The following is a 19,754-nucleotide window of genomic DNA, read 5'->3' on the forward strand; positions in this document are numbered from 1 at the left end:
TGCATTCACTAAGACCAATATTTTTTTTGTTTCTATCCTCATGTATTTGCCAAGCCAATTTTATTCGTATATATATTTATTTCAAGTTGGCAAATTAAAAAGTTAATATCCTCACGCAACTCATAAATTCAATTTCAATATTTTATATCTTCATGATTTCAATCAGGCTGTATTTAATGTCTTATATTATCATGCATTGCGGTAAGGCCAACTTGAATATATAGTTTGTGTTTTAATATTTACTTCGTCCTGTTTTATATTCTTGCGCTATCACGTTGATCCTTTTCGAATATTTGATTTGTACTTATGATATCACAATTTGTTTGAATTTAACAAAACGATTTATAAATCATTTCTTTCTTAAACTTATATTGTTTCAACGCTAAAGATTTCAATGAACACGAATTCTTATTATCAGAATCATGTAATATCGCCAAAGCATTTCATTGCGACGTTGTGAAATGCGTAGATAACCGTTTGATATGTGACACCTATACCGACTGTGACGATGGCAGTGATGAATCCAATTGCTACAACAAAGGTTTTACATCATGTCAAGATGTTTGGAATGCAGGTTACCGACAGACAGGAACCTATCTGATACGTATGTTAACACTTATCAATACATACAAATATATTACTTTCGCATTGTATCCTAATGGGTGACTTTTCGGTGATCCTGCGTGGTCAGATGCATTGTGCTCAAATGTTTGACTTCCCGGTGCTCCTGCGAGGTCTGATATTATCAAGGGTTGCGCTCAGTGAAATTTGCTTTCCCTTATGGATCTTTATTGACATTTATTTACAAAACATTGTTTGTAGTCTGTTTTTGAATTTCATGATTCGTTATAAAACAATGCTTCATTTGATCATTTGCATCTGCAACGATTGCATTAACAGTCTGTTTAATGTTTCATTTATGGTTATGAGTGAAAATAAGAAACGGTGTAAAAATTGAAATGCATGGTAATACTTGATATTGTAGTTAGAACTTGTCAACTGAAAAATCAACAATATTTATTAATATAGGTTGAAATATGTCCCTATTACAAATGTGAAAAACTGTTTTCACGATTGTGGTATGTATATGATTGTAATCTAGATAGTATCATATATAAAACTATATATTTCAGATAACATTGAAGTTAAATGCGACTTTGATACAGTGTTATCTAAGGGTAAAATGCATCTCTACTTCATAAATAGAGATATATACTGGACATCACCTCACCCCCGGCTCCCTCAGTATTCCAATAGAGGATATACATATTATAGAGTAGGACACGAAACAGAAGACCTTAGAAACAGAAGAAATCTTAAATATAAATCGAGACTCATGTATCATGCAGGTAGATATTATACAAGTTAAAGAATATCATAAAAGATATATAAAAATAAATGAAGGCATCTAAGAAGAAAATACTTTAATTGACATTATTTTGTTTACCTCTTCAGTCTAGGAAATACTTACAATTTTGAAACATTTATATCTAGTATATTTGTGCTGAAGATTAAAGACTGCTTAATCAGGTGCAGCGGGGCTCATGAGAGATTATGAAACTTTGATTGTATCTCGTCAACAGACATTGTTGAACCAAGTCTTTTATTGTCACCCTTTGATTTTGCTTTAGAAGATCTTACGGATACTTCCATCCTAGAATTCAATTTGAAAATCTTGATTGTGGCGCCGTCAGGTAAAATTATATAAGATTATATGAAATACGAATGCATAGAAAGTGGTGAACAAACATCAAAAATGAAAGCGCTACATGTCTCGTATGATCCGTGCCGTCTGTTTACTTCTGCATTGATCGTTTTTCAGTCGTTATGTTGTTGTTGTTGTTTATTTTTAATTTTCTCTAAAATGATGAAGCTTTTGTTCAGTGTGACAGTTTGGCATGTCTATTTAATATATGATGCGACATGCTTTAGCAGTGTGTGTAAGAAACTCTCGTTATACAAGTTTCGACCAAAAAAAAACGGGTCATACCTGCAGAGCGTCTCCTATGAATTATTAGAATTACAATAATACACGTTTGTTACGTCGATTTTTATTGGATAAGTATGGCATATAAAAGTTTTAAATTCACAGCTGCTGTCAATTTATGAAGACATTTTACTTTTTTCTCAAAAAAGGAAGTTTCTTGTATTATAAATCGTTATAAATATTCCTCACAAGTTGTATGACCGTATGTAAACGGTCGTTTGTAATATAACCCTTGCCTTGTAGCTCAAAAAACTGTTTATATGGGGCCATATAACCTGTCAAGAATCTTTATAACTAATATTATATCTTTTCACCAGGCAATTCAGGAATGTAGCCCGGTGCATTTGTCCATCATTGAGTTCGATGAAGACTTTTACACAGAAGAAATTGGCCAGTGTCTTACTGACGAATATGCGTATTTTTGTCTAGCGGGTTGTTCGTAAGTTCGTTTTATGTCTAATTTAGTTTCAGTTGTATAGATAAGAATGAATAATAAAGTAAATTAAACTGAATAATTTGTAAAGATATACTATGCTTAATTCGATAATTGAATGCACGTATAATTGCTTTGCAGCCCCTTGGGAAATGTTTAATTAACATCCTTTGAGGACACATAAAAAAGAAATAAATACGTTTTAAATTCTACATGCTTAACCTTAGCTTAGTATGAATACCAGTGTCATAAAAAACTGACATTTCTTTATAGATAAGGCCATATAAATTTGACCAATAATAGGGAATAAAACTTACCAAACATACTTTATGCATTCTCCTCTTCAAATTATACATTTTAAATTTGAATTTCCTAGATTTCAATAAATTTCTGCAATAAAAGTATATAAGCCAAAGATGAGCATAGTATATCTTTAACAAACCAATCAGTCAAATCCTTTGTTATGTTTAATGGTGATATGTGATAAGTAATTTGTATATTTCCATTCCATTGAAATCGAGTGTTTTGACAAAAAGTTAATATAAAAGCTGATATAGTCAGACAAAAACCTAAACTGACATATTTCATCTTTTCGTTACTCTTAAATGTGTCTGTTTAAAAAAATCTAGATTTTTCTCATATAACATGGACCCCCCTTGTTATTGTTTCAGCCAACAAAAATGTATGATAATGTAACAATATAAAAAAGGAAATATCAAGAATCATATGATACCGTTTTTCTTGTTTTTAAACAAGCACAAAATGCGAAAAAACGTTGTAAAATACTATTTCATTGGTTAGTTTAAACATTGTTTATTGTATTAAATACATGTTACAAACATTTTATACAAATGATGGGTATATATCAAAATGCAAATGGGTTGGGCAACAAGTTCTTACAACATTAGATTAAGCCCTTCCCAGAAATTAATATTAAAGAAAAAATACTATCAAAGCAACAATGATTACTTTTAACATGTATTTAAACTTCAAAATATGTATTTGATTTTTACAAGTTCATTTATTCATTAAAAGTTAATGTACAATTTTGATTTTTGATGTGCTATCTATCCACAGGTTGCCATCCTAATCTCACTTTAGTTTTTAAAATAGTTGAACTGTAGTTTGGTTTTTGGGGAATGGTGGTTAGTGAATGTTTGTTATTTAAGTAAGTTAGATTAGAGCAAATAAGATTAGAGCAAATGAACCAATATAAATTACAAATTTTAGAATAAAAACAAGATGAAAAATCAAATATTAGTAAATCTAATTAGCTAAAGCCTTTAACTTTAAAAAGTACGTCCATCTGTTTATAATGCCGCCATAATGGTCATGTATCGTGGTGCAAATGTTCAATTTTATAATAGAATTATGATAATCATATTGTTTACTGCAGAAGACACTGGGTGAGAAGTTATTACGACCAGATTTCGTACTTTAGTAAACCTGTATTCACGATGCATCTCTCTCAATACGGAAAATACATTGACTCGTACACGAAACATTACGAGCTTTTACCATGGCCGACCAAGTGTTCGTATGGTATGCAATATTTTAGATCAGTTCAAGATGTTATTTCATTCCGTACAGTTTAGCACTTTTTTCTGATTTTTTATTTTTGCTTTCACTTCCTCTTTCAGACGTTTCATACAACTTTTAATTGCAACAATATTTTTGTAGGCAAAACAAAACAGTATGAGTTGTACAACATGTACAACCTAAACACAGGCATAAAATCGAATTTATTTAGAACTCTAAAGAATGCGTTAAAATGTATATATAGTCTTGTAATGTCATTAAGCATAAAGGGCTAGACTAATTTCAGCGTTTATCTTTAAGTGTTTTGTAAAAAAAAATTTAACATTTAAATTCTCATATATTTATTACAGATTTTGAGGCTAAGGAAGATGTTCTTGTCTGTGAGACAGATGTCAAAGTGATTCCTAATTACCTTAAATGTGTGTACGACACTGACTCAGATGGAGTTATACTCGGGTGTAGATCCGCAAGCCATCTAAAAAATTGTGGTATGCAAATATTTATATCATTTTACTGTGGTCTACCAATATTTATATCATTTTACTGTGATATGCCAATATTTATATCAATTTACTGTGATATGCCACTATTTATATCATTTCACTGTGAAATTCCAATATTTATATCATTTTACTGTGATATTCCAATATTTATATCATATTACTGTGATATGCCAATATTTATATCATTTTACTGTGGTCAACCAATATCTATTTCATTTTAATGTGTTACGTCAAAATTATTGGTTCCCACTGTCGCTCGCCAATGGCGCCAAATGCGACAAAATATTAATTATGGCGCATAAAATCTTTAATTGGCGAATTTAACTTGCGCCAACGTAAGATAAAAACATCCGACAACTAGTACACTTAAATATAATAAGCGGCCGCGTCAAATTACATAAGCGGCCCAAATGTGAAAGGTCATGCGCTATTAGTTTGTTTATCAAACTGTATAATCAATTATGTCATCAATTGTGTGACACTTCGGGAACATGTGAAGATGAAAGTGTCAATGTGTTAATTGGAACAATTTACGTCTTTCATTCTCTGACTTGGAGCACTGATAATTACATGTGTGGTCAACAGGTGTTAGTAGCGTACAGAGTTCTAAGTGAAAGATCGTCCGTGATGTTGACAAACATTGAACTTTAGGTAAGTTGACTCGTCAACTCATTAAAAATAATTACAGTTTGAAATATTAAATTAATGACAATTAAAAGAATAATTTCACTAATGATTGATCTAAAGCCACTGTTTACTGCAATTTTAATATTTTCATATCTGAATGTAAAGTGCTTAAGTGTCTATTCAGTATTCACATGCAAACCCTATTAAAATAAACAATATTCTTCATTGTTAAAAATACTAAGTATCTATTTTACTTTTTTTTATTTTTAGATGAAGTCAATTTATAGTAATGTTGTTTTTTTTTTAATTTTGTATCTGTAGATGACCAGATTGTTGGGTAGAAGCTGGTAAAGATCTTGGCTCAGTCCAGCCAGTGAGAAGAACTGCTATAGGCAAACCACTGGAAAACAGGACCTCCCATGACTAACTTAACATGATGTTTTTGATTACATTTATGTTGTTATGTGTATTTATTTAAATGGAATTTGAAAACCACATAATACTATGTCTATATTTTAGATAATAAACATGTGCAGCTGTAATAAAATGAAATATTATAAATATGTGTTTGTAATCATAATGATATATAACTGCTAGCATATCTTAACAAAGATAGGCATGTCTCCCTTGCAGAATTATTGGCTCCAACTTTCGAGCAATTGGCTCCAACTTTTTCTGATTGGCGAATTTGGTGGCGCAAACTAATTTTGACCCAGAGGGAACCATTATTATTATTATTCGTAACATTTAAACGCGATATTTCAACATTCATATTATGTTGTATTGTGGCAGGACAGCATTGAACATTTTTAAATGTAGTTTGTAAACATTCGTATTGTTTTGCTTTTATCAATGTAAATATGCTGAAGGAATATCTTTATTCTGATACACAAATTGAGAATATGAGTTGGACTGTTTAAAATTCGAATAACACATAAATCAGCATAAAGAAGAATACTTGTTATTATGAGTAGTACATGTTTATACAACAGAAATATTGTACATGTGAGAAAAAGTAGTATCTTTATATCCATTAAATAAGATCATGACGATATATTATCGTAATATTAATTTTGTTTTTATAATACTACACTTAAAATGTTAGATAAATTTATTACGTTTCATTTTCGAAGAAATGTTTGAATGTCCAAATGGCACCATTAAATGTCCTGGAAGTTATTGTATACCACGACGGTTTCTATGCGATGGGCAATTTCAATGTCCTGGAAAACAGGATGAAGAAGATTGTGGTAAGCTATTTATGGTGTATTTTGAATATATATTAATTTTATCTTATATAAGACGGCTGATATTGCTTGACTTTTGACGTTTTCCGTTTTGGTTAAAATCCATATATGAGCAACACCATGACAAAACCATCATAATGGGTTTGCGACCAGCATGGATCCAGACCAGCCTGCGTATCCGCGCAGTCTGATCAGGATCCATGCTGTTCGCTATAACTTTCTCTACTTGTAATAGGGTTTGTAAACGAACATCATGGATCCAGATCAGACTGCACGGATTCGCAGGCTGGTCTGGATTCATGCTGGTCGCAAACCCGTTATGTTGGTTTTTCATGGAGCGGCTCATATGTATCATCTGGGGTTCTTTGTATGTATGTACGAGGGGTTATTAAAAAACTCGTGGACTTTCTTTGTTGTGTAAAATGAATCTTAGACATTAACTTGAAATTCTTACACTGCTTAGAAGAATCATAAGCAAATAAACACAGAACAATTCATGTAAGCAGCGTTTTAAATTACAACAATATTTAATTTTACATAAACACATGTCGGCGACAGCGGCGCATTCCAAAATGTTATTGACCTCAACGTCATAATAACTTTCAACATATGCTTCAACGTAACGCAATCAATGACCATTAGTGCATCTCATAGAAATGTCCATCACTAAATCTGCCACATAAACACTAATAATCTTGAAAAAAAATTCTATTCAAATGCTGAATTTTTTTCCAAATGTTTTTGTTTGTGCCATTCCCAAATTACAACAAAACTTTCTGATCGCGTGATTATTTTAATTTCTGTGTGTCCGTCATTTTCCCGTGATAAACAATATCGGCGTCTGGCGTTTCTAGCGATATCAACAAAACTTTATAGGAATGGCGTCTAAAACTTAAAGAAATACTTAAGGTAGACCATTGGTAATGGGAACCATAAGGTACTGTAAAATTGACAACATAGAACAGTTATATGTCTTCAAGGTCACCTGTATGCAACATTTAAATAAAATTATCGTGTGGTTTATGAGTTATGGATGTATTTCTGAACTACGACTTTGCCATTAGAAGGGCTTATTTTCAGAAATGAGGAAACTCTAAATAATCTGTACTATCATCATTATAAAAATGTTTTTCTATTGCCCAAACAAATAATAACATTCAGGTAACAAATTACACAAGCAAAATGTTTGTTTCTAAACAAAATGTTCTTAATATGTATAAAAATGTTACCATGGCCGCCCACTTTAAACACTTATTTTACCATTTCCGTATCTAAAATGGCTTATTCAAAATATTCCTAAAATTTATAATGAGGGGCTGTTTTCAAAGTTTTTTAAAAAAATTTGAAAGGTATATTGGTTGATCATGCGAAATATAAAATACTTTTATCGTGTAGTTTTCATTTTATTAAACTTTGAAAATATCTGTTATCATATTTGCTATAAATTTTGGCATTATTTAGCAAATAAATAAGGTCTACAATTGTTACATAATTTAAATCAAACCACTTTTTTCTTCCATAAAGGATCAGAGAGATACATAAATAATGTTCAAAAGAAAAAAAGAAAGAGAAAAAAATTGCCCCTTCTGGGGTTTTAACCCACGCCCCTCAATTTCAGTGTAGTTTGCAAGCAATTTTAGCCTATTTAAATATTCTTCAAAGTGGAGGTAATGCATTACCCATGGTCTACCTTAAAATACATCATGGAAGAAACATACAATGTTTAGCGGATTTTCTATGTTAATTATTAGTTTTTAGCGAAAAATATACGATGGCTGACTGCACTTTTCTATGTACAGTGCGCCAGGTGCCGTGTGTGTGCTATAAAATCATTATTTATTGACGCAGTTAACTGTTTTGATAATATTCTAAAATTTCATAAATAAGAATACATATTCACGTTCAAGAGATATTGAGAAAGTCTACGAATTTTTGGATAACCCCTTGTGTGTATGTATGTATGTATGTATGTATGTATGTATGTATTACATAATGAGGGTCCATCAGCCCGTTCAAACACTGTGAGAACGGACCCTTGGGGATCTTTGCAAGCGTCTGAAAAGTTTAATCAATTTGACAAATTTGTGATTTGCGAGCTATGTAATTGGCCAGATATATTCCCGCATTGTATAGAATAATGTTAGATATTGAATAAGCATTTTGATCTTCTAAGAGTAATTGTATTTATTCTTTATTTCATTTCTTATCATGGCATAACTGCATACCCTCGAAAACTAACACGCTAGCTAACGAATACAGATTTTATACACATTTATGAAACGAGCCAGTAAAATTTCATTACACTGTCAACTTGAAAATGTGCCGCCCTTGAAGCCATTATCGAAAATAATCTAATCAAAATAATCTGTTACCAAAATGTAAAACATATCGCGGTTTATTATCGGATTCTAGGTATGATTTGAAAAAAGTTTTAAAATGAAATGGGTGTGTTTTAGGTTGTTTGAAGGAGGAAAATGAAGTTATCATTCTTTTAAGTGAAAGCTTTCTCACTGATAACACTGAAGTTATTCATGGATTTGCTAAACAACTTTGTAACGGTGTCAACATTGTCAGGTTGCTAAGCTACACGTCGTCTACCCCATTAATTGGCTTTGGTATAGAAACAAAACTGTTGAAGATAAACGACAAACTAATTCAAACATTTACAAACGTTGACAATGACGAAGTTTGCCAGTATAAAATCATGGCTGATGTTTTGTTGAGTTCAATTAAATATTCCGATACAAATAAACAAGGATTTATATTCTTCGAAACCGATAGTGATGCTGAAGGAATTGCAAAATCATTATTTATATTGAATGAGGGGACCAATTCGTCAAATATTCATAAATACCGTATCCTAAAAACATCAAATAGTCTGACAGAATTCAAGAGCAAATTCAACAATGTAGCTGATATTGCTGTTCCGAGGTGGAACGTGATAAGATTTATTGGAGCCTCCTTCTTTCCAGAATTATGCAAAGGTAGGTTTTTTATATGACTCTTTATGATTATAATGAAAATTCTATTATAATAACAATTTAATCAAATCATGATAGATACTAATATTTCCTCCAATATTTGAAGAACTGAACAAACTCTAACAGCAAGTACATATTATGTTACAATAAAGAAGTTCGTGTCATCTAAACATAAGCAATTTACATAGCAAACTAAAAGTGACTGTACAGCTTTTTGAGTAAGAGTCCTAGACAAAACAAAACTCTAGAAGCTACTCTTTGGTGATTGATTGATGATATATAGTTCACTTAAATACAACACATGTGTAATATACGAAACGTTACACAAATAATCTACAATTGGATTGGTTTAATTATAATGACAACTTTGAGATCATGGAAAAAATAGTTTTTATTTCAATAAACTCCAAATGAAATACAGTAATCCTGATATTTTTATTAAAAAAACATCAGCATAGTATCACTTAAACCTATCAAGTTTCTAACTTGGGCATGTTTCTTGGACTCACTTCTGTGCTTAATCAGGTATACGTTGTAGACAGGTCAAAAATAATACACGTAGATAAGTACACCTTAAGTAATGGATGCATTACTTTGAATGTACCTGTATTGTGTTTTAGGATAAATCTTGTCGGTTTGTATTTATGTGTTTAATATTACTTAAAACTTTATTTATTCAATAAATTGTAAATGAACAACATTTACACGCATTTCACGATATGGAAAATGAGTCTAGATTGGAAAACAATTAAAACAATCAATGAAATAATACAGTTTTCATGAATACGTTTATGATATGTAAGATAAGGTATCTTATAATTCTATTGTAGAATTGCCATATGTATTAAATTGACATATTTTACCTGCAAAGACAAGTCTCCCTAGATTGTTCCATGTTTAATGTGTGTTTAAATGCAATGCATATAAAAGAGATTCGAATAAAATAAACCAATAATAATAAAAGTAATTTAAACGCTTACTTGTAGACTAAACATAAATAAAAAAGTGTTAGTTGATATATGAGTCATCCTAGCGAAAGTTATATTAAATAATTTTAACTCATTTTTGTAATTTAAGTCGCTGCAACAGAGTATTGTTCAAATGGATTTAAGTGTTCTTCGAGCAAGATTTGTGTACCCTTGGATCAGATATGTGACGGACAAAGACATTGTCCTTATGGCGACGACGAACTGCTTTGTGGTTTCAAGTGCCCACAAAACTGTGCCTGTGTCGGTTGGATAGTAGACTGTCGCAACAGCGATTTCGATATGGAAAAACTTAGCATGTTGCCATATCATACACGATATTTAGATCTCAGTTATAATAAGAATGTTAGTGAAATCTTAGAGGATTCGTACTTATTCATGAACCAACTTGTAAGATTGAACTTGTCATACTCTGGTTTAAGGGAACTATCAGGAAAAGCGTTCACTAATATTTACAATCTAAAGACACTTGATTTAAGTTATAATCTTTTTAGAATTATTCGCAGAAAGGTATTTCACGTTTTGCTACATTTGACATCTTTGAATTTACATGGCTGTTCTGAAATAACCACAATAGAAGCGGGTGCGTTCGAAGGTCTTATTTACATACGGAGTATACAATTAAAAGGTACAAAAAGATTACCAAAATATCCGCTAATACCTTTTCTGGTTTATCTCTCAAACATCTAGATATTTCTAGTAGCAAGATCGCAGAAATTGCCGATTTCGCCTTCGATGATCTTTCTGTTGAGGAAATCGACTTTAATAACAATGACATCAAACATTTAAATAGAAAGATATTTGCCGGTGTTCGTGATTTGAAAAAATTGAAGGCTTCTGCCTACAAATTTTGTTGCATCAGGCCAACATACCTACTTGAAGACGATTGTTACCCACGGAAAGACGAGTTCTCGTCCTGTGAAGATTTAATGCGATTGTCAGGTTTGCAGACGATGCTTTGGTTGGTTGGTTTTTCCGCTCTGATCGGTAACTTCTTCTCTATCCTGTATAGACTTGTATGTGACAGAGAGCGGCTGAAAATAGCATATGGAATTTTCGTTACGAATTTGGCTGCAGCAGATTTTCTGATGGGAATTTATCTTATCATCATCGCTATTGCAGATGCTGTTTACAGAAAGCGGTAATATAATATAGCAAATTAAGTTGTGATAAATGGAAAGAATTATATTTTCTTTACAGGATTAAGGTATTGAGATGTTAACAACCATATGTATGATAAATACTTAAATCTACTATATTTGTATATTTTCACGATTTCTTATAACAGTAAATATTGATATATCAAGTGCTTAATACATATCTAATAGTTTCATTATTATCCATTACAGACCGGCGAGATATGGTTCAAGTTGTAAATGTTTGGTTATTTTCATCCTAAATTTAGGGTATATTTGCGTGTGTGTTTTTACAGGTACATATACGAGGACGAGTACTGGAGGGGAAGCGGATGGTGCACATTTGCTGGTGTCCTTTCCACAGTGTCCTCTGAAGCAAGTGTCCTTTTTCTTTGCCTAATTACACTTGACAGACTTTTAGTTATAAAATTTCCTTTCGGTCAAAAGAGATTTGATTTGCTTAAGGCTCAATCATGCTCGATTTTTGCATGGGGTTTTGCATTTGTTATAGCTCTGATACCAGTTGTTTACGAAGGCTATTTTCAAAATCAATTTTACTCAAGATCTGGGGTTTGCATTGCTCTACCATTGACGAGAGATCGACCGCCTGGCTGGATTTATTCCATATTAATTTTTGTTGGTTTAAATTTCATTACGTTTACGCTGGTTGCATTTGGTCAGATCTCCATTTTCATGGAGGTTAAGAAATCAAGTTCAAGTATGCAGAAAATGCACTCTGGAAGGAGGAGGGATTTGATTGTTGCAAGAAATCTTCTTCTCGTCGTTACCACGGACTTTTTGTGTTGGTTTCCAATTGGTGTTATGGGTATGTAAACTTGTGATTTCGCTATATTGATGAATTAATCGTTTCTTAATACACAATGGTTACAAATTTAAAGGATCATTAAACTTCAGAAATGTTGTTTTTACTTTTACTTTACAAAACCTTTTTTTATCGTTGTGTTCCAAACAATCAGTACAGTTAGTATTATACAAATGTCACATTTAGTGTCATTTACTTCACGTGGTATATCAAAAGTTCTAAATTAATGGATACAAGACGATATAACACATAGTGCACTATGATTAATTTTGAACATGTTTGAGGTAAAAAGTCAGAAAAGTATAACACGTGCAATTGCATCTCTTTGAGTTAATATCTAGTATAATATTTACCTTAGTACATATTATGTATCTTAAAATAGGTATAAAATGGCACTGAATGGTCACGTGATCTCGGGTGATGTTTATGCATGGTCGGCCGTGTTTATTTTACCAATCAACTCTGCCCTGAATCCAATATTGTATACAGTGACTGCCATATTAGGAAAATCGGTAATAACTTTTTTCTCCCTCCTTTATTACTTTTTGCAATTAGTGCGCTTTACTTTAAAAGCTATTTTGTATATGATAAATTTTGATGAAGATGCAAAATCTCAAACATGTTGCCGTAGTGTTGGTTTTATTTTCATTTCTTTTTAAGTACTCGATGTTTGTGTTTCTTTACAGAAATCAACCTGAAAACATTTATTCGTTTACTTTAATTTTGCTGATGAGAAAACCTTTGTTAAGAATGATGAGTTTAGACAAAATGGTAGTTTATTATGGAGACTTATGTTTTATGCAGTTATTTCAAAACAATAAAAACAATAATAATAAAGAGCACACGGCCCTATGGGCCTATAGGTCAATTTGATCACCGTTTTAATGTTTGTTCAACCTTAAAATAATCAATTAAAATTAATGACCCAATAATAAGTTCTCCTATTTACTTATATGGAGACGAACATTTTATGTCTTTAACACACTACTATTGGCTTATACATGATATAATGCGTTCCTATTGACCGAATCAGTAACCTAATGGGCCTTTGGAATATAATCTGCAAAAACGCAACATATTTTCAAGCTGATAAGAGCAATGATAAAGCAATATAAACTTGTCAAAACAAAATGCTCACATTTTGTATAGTCATTAAATATTTGTAACGTGCATTTCCTTACAGAACTTTAATCCTAGCTCAGAGGAACAGACGCGTTCAGAATTATCAAAAGGTTAGTTCGAATTTATCTAGATTGCAAAAGAAAAAAGTTTCCCCACTGTACTTTTAAATAGTATCTGTTGACCTGATCACCTGCACGGGAGATTTTGTCTATACATTTGTATCTCTAAATAAAATATACTGTTTGAAATTATATATCCAGTTAAATGCAAAGAAAAAGAAATCGAAGACTGATTTAATGCAATTATAACAAGTTTAAATGACAGAGTGTCATCATATGTTCAAAAATGATTATACATATAGTAGTTAAGTACTTTTTATTTCAATTAGATTATTTGTTTGTTTCTTTGTTAATATGTTCGTTTGCATTTATTTTCATCAATGCATCAGAACTTGGCAATTACATCAAGGAGTATCGAAGCATCAGCCGGAACTTCAGCGTTCGCGATGCCCTCAAACTTAAATACATATCTGTCGGGGAACTCGTAAACAGTGATATGACGGTGTCGGCCTCTGTCACTCTCAAGTTAACATACGAATTGTTTCGTTCTCTTGACGTGCTTCAAAGAGCTTTTCTGTTCATTGGAAACCTTGATAAGGATACAGTGTGTGTCAGGACCAGAAATGGGAAGGTATTTTGTATTTTTAATACTTACATGTATAAACATTGTAAACCATCTTTTCTTACTTTGTTATCCCCCGCCTTTTCAAAGAAAAAAGGGGGATATAGAAATAAGCTCCGTCCGTCTGTCCGTCCGTCCGTCTGTCTGTCCGTCCGTCCGTCACACTTTCGTGTCCGGTTCATAACTTGTCATTTATGAAAGGAATTTGAAATAACTTGACACAAATGTTTATTATAATAAGACAATGTGTCATGCGCCACAACCTGACTCCTACCTCCAGGGTCAAGGTCACACTTGCTCATTCAAGGTCAGCATTGCCTGTTTGAGGGTATATGTCGTGTCCGGTCCATAACTTTCTTATCTATGAAGGGATTTTGTAAATACTTGCCATAATTGTTCACAATAATCGGATAATGTGTCATGCGCAAAAACCAGTCACCTACCTCCAAGGTCAAGGTCACACTTGGAGGTCAAATACTTACATAGTCTGTTACAGGGTATATTTTGTGTCCGGTCCATAACTTTTTCATAGAACAAAGGATTTTGAAAAAACTTCGCACAAAAAGTCACTATGATAAGAGGATGTGTCATGCGCAACACCTGCATCCCTACCTCCAAGGTCAAGGTCACACTTAGAGGTAAAAAATTAACATAGTCTGTTATAGGGTATATTTTGTGTCGGATCTAGAACTTCTTCATAGTTAAAGGGAGTTTGAAATAACTTGGCACAAATAGGCACAATAATTAGACGATCTGTCAAGTACAACACCTGCACCCTTACCTCCAAGGTCAAAGTCACACTTAGATGTCAAAGGCTAACAGAGTCTGTTATTTGGTATATTTTGTGTCCCGTCCATTACTTCTTCATAGATTAAAGGATTTTGAAAATACGTGGCACAGATAGTCACATTGATTAGATAATAAGTCATGCATTTGTGTCCCTACCTCCAAGATCAAGGTCAAAGATATACTTAGTCTGTTATAGGGTATATTTTGTGTCCAATCTATAACTTCTTCATAAATCAAGGGATTTTGAAAATACTTGGCACAAATAGTCTCAATAATAAGACGTTATGTCATTTACAACACCTGCTCCCCTACCTCCAAGGTCAAGGTCACACTTAGAGGTCAAAGCTTAACATGATATATTTTTAAATTTGGTGTTTCATTTTATTTTTTTAACAAATTTATTGTTACATTTGCAGATCTAGCATTGATCATAATTTTGGACTGAATGTCCTGTGATCCATACCTCAATCTTTAGAAATAGCACAATTTTATGCTTCATATAAAACTTCCCGAGTGGGACTTGCGACAAACTTGTTACAAAATTCTGTTTATAATAGCTCCTGGTAGACAATTCCTTCATTAGAAAATTCTTATCAGAAATACCCTAACCTCAAAAATATTACCTCCTCACTTTCAATTCGATGTTTAGACTTAATATTTGAATAATTGTTTCAATCTTGTGCCCACATGATTTCGTGCAGTCTTGGATGTGATTAGTAAGCATGACTAATGCCCAAATAGTTTAACTTACAACAACTGACGATGTTAAAAACGAATGGCTGCCAACTCTGTAGAACGTATAAAAACCCCGGCCGCTATCTTTTTCTTACTTTTTCAACCATCTTATCTTAACTATATGAACTTAATCACGTTGTTGACAGCTTCCCCCAACGTACACAAATGGCTTATGATTAGAGTTTTTCTTATGCTTTGTTAGTATAAATAGTGCACATTTTATAGAGTATTGATCAGGGATGGGTACCATTATTTTTAAAAGTAATTAATTAATTACAATTAAAATGGAAATTGAAACTTCCCAATTACATTACAATTACATGAATTTTCGCATTGTAATTAATTAATTACAATTAAATTTGAAAAAAAAATTAATTACAATTAATTATTTTCTAGTTTAACTGCTTTAATATGAAATAATATAGTTACAAAACACACCAGATACAGAAAAAAATTATTTTCACTTTTAAAACAATAAATCAAACTCATCAGTCTGTTTTCTGTTCACAATGCCTTGTTATCCCCCGCCGAAAAGGCGGCGGGGATATAGTAATAGTCTCCGTCCGTCCGTCTGTCCTTCCGTCCGTCCTTCCGTCCGACATTTTTGTCCTAAGCATATCTCAAAATTTTTTGAGTTATTGCCCTTTGTCATTTTTCAAAATTAATTTTTTGTCCAGAGCATAGCTCAAAATGCCTTTGAGATATCAACATGAAACGTCATAGGTGAATAGATCTACCTCAGGAGGTGTGCAGTGCACAAGATTGATAACTCTACCTTTCATAATTTTTGAGTTATTGCCCTTTGTTATGTTTCATACTTAATTTTTCACCTGAGTGGAGCATAACTCAAAAAGTGTTTGAGATGTCAACATGAAATGTCATAGGTGGATAGATCTTATTAAGGAGGAATGCTGTGCGCAAGAATGATAACTCTTCGCTATATAATTTTTGAGTTATTGTCCTTTGTTATTTTTCATACTATTTTGTCCGGAGCTTATCTCAAAAAATATTTGAGGTATCAACTTGAAACATCATAGGTGGATAGATTTTAATGAGGAGGGGTGCATCACACAAGAATGATAACCTAACCTGCATTATTTTTCAGTTATTGCCCTTTGTTATTTTATGCCATCAGTATTCTCATAGGTTTCAAATCTGTAATTACTTCAGCCATCTGTTTTCATTGCCAAAAGACCTAGTAAAATTTAATTATTCTGCTCTACATATACATTCTTCCAATGAGCAAACACAATCGGCGGGGGATGGCCATGTTGACATGGCTCTTGTTACATTTAACAAACATGAGAGCTTCAAAGTTTTTGTCGCTCATATTACATCGATCAGAACGTAAAACTTTGCTTGCGATAGAAAACAGTCTATCCGCGGTGCAGATGAGGCTGGTTGAGCCATATATTGAATTGCAAGCTTGGACATTGTTGGCAGGAGAATTCATCCTGCCTGCTTAAATGACTGTAACAATATGGTGTTGAAACTATTTAGTAGAAAAATTGCAAGATGAGTGAATATTTTTGTGAGCCCTTGATGGATACGTTTTACTTCAGGCAAGTTTTAATCTTAACAATAGTCACCAACTAACACTTGCCAGTATATACCTTAGGCTATATCAATCATGACAATACCCATAAAAAGCTACCTGTATTAAAATCATTGACAGCTGATTATCAATTATCACTTCTTGGAATATTATCTATATCTGACAATACAGGTGAAAAAGTATGCAGTTTACCTAAATCAGATCAATGGTTAATGTGCACAGAATTCAGATTAATTGAATTTAATTGAAATTAATTGACAATAAAATGAAGAATTTCACAAAGTAATTAATTAATTACAATTAAAGTAATTGAGTTTTGGCTCAATTAACAAATATTTTTTATTATATGATTTTTCATACTTAATTGTAATTAATCAAATTATAATTGTAATTTTACCCATCCCTGATATTGATATACACTAAAGTATTATTTTCAGGTATTAGGAGATATCCTCATTAAAGTAGACACAAGACCAGCGGCCAAGAATGAAGACCTACAAAATGATATCTTTCAAGCAGGACGCCTCATTTATATCATAGTTTACAAGGTCATCAGACGAAATGAAAACATGTAATTGAAACTTAATTATCCCACTTATTACGTAGTGGTTCGTACGTTTTAAAATCAAACTTTTTAACGTAACTGTTTCGTTCATTGCTGTTGTTTCAAATATCAATGTTTTGTTTTATTTTATTAATTTTTAATATTATTATTAATTTATGTATATATTATTTTTAATATTTAGGGAATGCCATTAAATGATTCCCTGTAGTTTCTATTATTAAACATTTTTATATGAACATAGTGCGCATGCGTCGGATTGCTAACAGCTGATTTCCGTAGCTCTCATAAAAAACTCTGTAAACACTATGTGTTTCGGACTGTTACTGCATTTCTGCTGCTGTTCAGAACGTTGAATGAAGAAATCTAATGAAATTCATTCATCCATTGTTAAATTAACAACCCAAAGTATAGTCACAGGTATCTATTCTGTCAAAAAATTTTCCCGCCAGACCAAACCTTGACCTTTATTGTCCAACTTCCGTGGGGGAGAAAAAGGTAAACAATATTGTTTGTAGTATTTTATATCCCTTCTTTTTCTCTCGACATTACTTTATATGGTGAATGTACCAGATAATTTCATCAGAACAACATTACCCTACATCCTAGGCCCTCCATCCTGCCAAACGCAATGTCGCCCGTCAAAAATCTCCCTCGTGTGGAATTATTGTAGGCAACCTGAAAAACTTAGGTTTAGACGTACCCCCAAATTCCCACCAAAATTCATAGAAGTAAGACCTTATCACATCTAGTCATACTACTGCTGTCTATTTCATGCGATGTTGAACGGAACCCTGCCCCGGATTATCCTTGTGGAAGCTGTGGGGCTGAGGTCAAAAATTCTGACCATTGCTGTTGAATGTGATAATTGCTGTATGTGGTTCCACATACAATGTCAAGGGTTGAACAGCACATGGTACCAAGATCTAACCAATAGCAATACATCCTTTGCATGGACATGTACAATATGTGATGAATCAAAATCTCTCGAATCATTTTCAAGCATCCCTCAATCTCATCACATAAACAGCTTTCTCACCTCTAGTAGATGAAAATACAGATACACCAAGCTCTATAAATCCCAAAAATCCAAAACAAAAACAAATTGATTATGTATCCAAAACTGAAAAATTATATGCATAAACTGCCAGTCAATAGTCAACAAAAAAACATGAATTTCAAAATTTATTAATAGATCAAAACCCAGATATTGTTACAGCCACAGAGTCATGGCTAAATAAAGAACACTATACAGTGAAATTTTCCCACCTAACTCGGCTACACAGTTTTTCGCCGTGACAGACTCAAAGGTAAGGCGGTGGAGTGTTTATCCTTGCTTAAAAACAACCTCCTACCAAGTGAACAACCAAAACTGAACACCGATTGTGAAATAATATGGATGAAAATAGAAATCAAAGGTAGTAAGTCACTTCTTTCTGGCATCTTATTACAAACCACACGAACTTGATATGAATAGTATCTTAGAATTGAAAAATCCCTTGAACTTGTGCGTAACTTAAAAGGTACAAAGTTAAATCCTTGGCGATTTTAACCTCCCAAAAATTAAATTGGGACTCTGAACATACACCATATCTTAAAGAAGGGCTTAAACACAAGTCCTGTGTATGATAAATTCCTGAACATCATTGATGATCATAACCTCGTACAAAATGGTCAATGAAAGTACACGAAATGACAATATTTCTTGATCTATTTGCTCATTTCAAACCACACTCTTGTTAACAATGTCAAGGTCATACCCTGGCATATCAGATCATGACATCATATCCACAGAAATATCTTCTAGGCCTACCCTCCTCAAACAAAAACCTCGTACTTGCACCTTGTATAAAAAGGCAAAATGGACTGAGTTGAAAACCTTCATTAAAACCTCAACATCTGAAATACTTCAAAAAGCTGAATCTTTGTCTGTTGAAGAACTTTGGTCGCAGTTCAAACACACACTTGAGATGGCATATCAAAATTCATACCCACTAAAAGAATTACAGGCTAAACCATCTTTGCCCTGGATAACAAAATCCATTAAA

At 32.5% G+C, this 19,754-nt stretch overlaps 1 protein-coding gene across 1 annotated transcript; it reads left to right on the top strand.

Annotated features, from left to right (window-relative positions):
* Positions 1–1,216: 1,216 nt before the first annotated feature.
* On the top strand, positions 1,217–17,937 carry LOC132758656 (G-protein coupled receptor GRL101-like). Its single transcript, XM_060750344.1, is given in 13 exon segments — positions 1,217–1,349; positions 2,305–2,426; positions 3,817–3,962; positions 4,310–4,447; positions 6,223–6,339; positions 8,793–9,320; positions 10,395–10,936; positions 10,939–11,444; positions 11,736–12,269; positions 12,645–12,774; positions 13,446–13,494; positions 13,833–14,074; positions 17,582–17,937. Coding segments are annotated over 13 exon segments (3,198 nt in total). The 5' UTR covers positions 1,217–1,343; the 3' UTR covers positions 17,720–17,937.
* Positions 17,938–19,754: the final 1,817 nt, after the last annotated feature.

The sequence above is a fragment of the Ruditapes philippinarum genome, unplaced genomic scaffold (genome assembly GCF_026571515.1).
Source record: "Ruditapes philippinarum isolate M1 unplaced genomic scaffold, ASM2657151v2 ctg1726_1_1_1_1, whole genome shotgun sequence".
Lineage (NCBI taxonomy): Eukaryota > Metazoa > Mollusca > Bivalvia > Venerida > Veneridae > Ruditapes > Ruditapes philippinarum.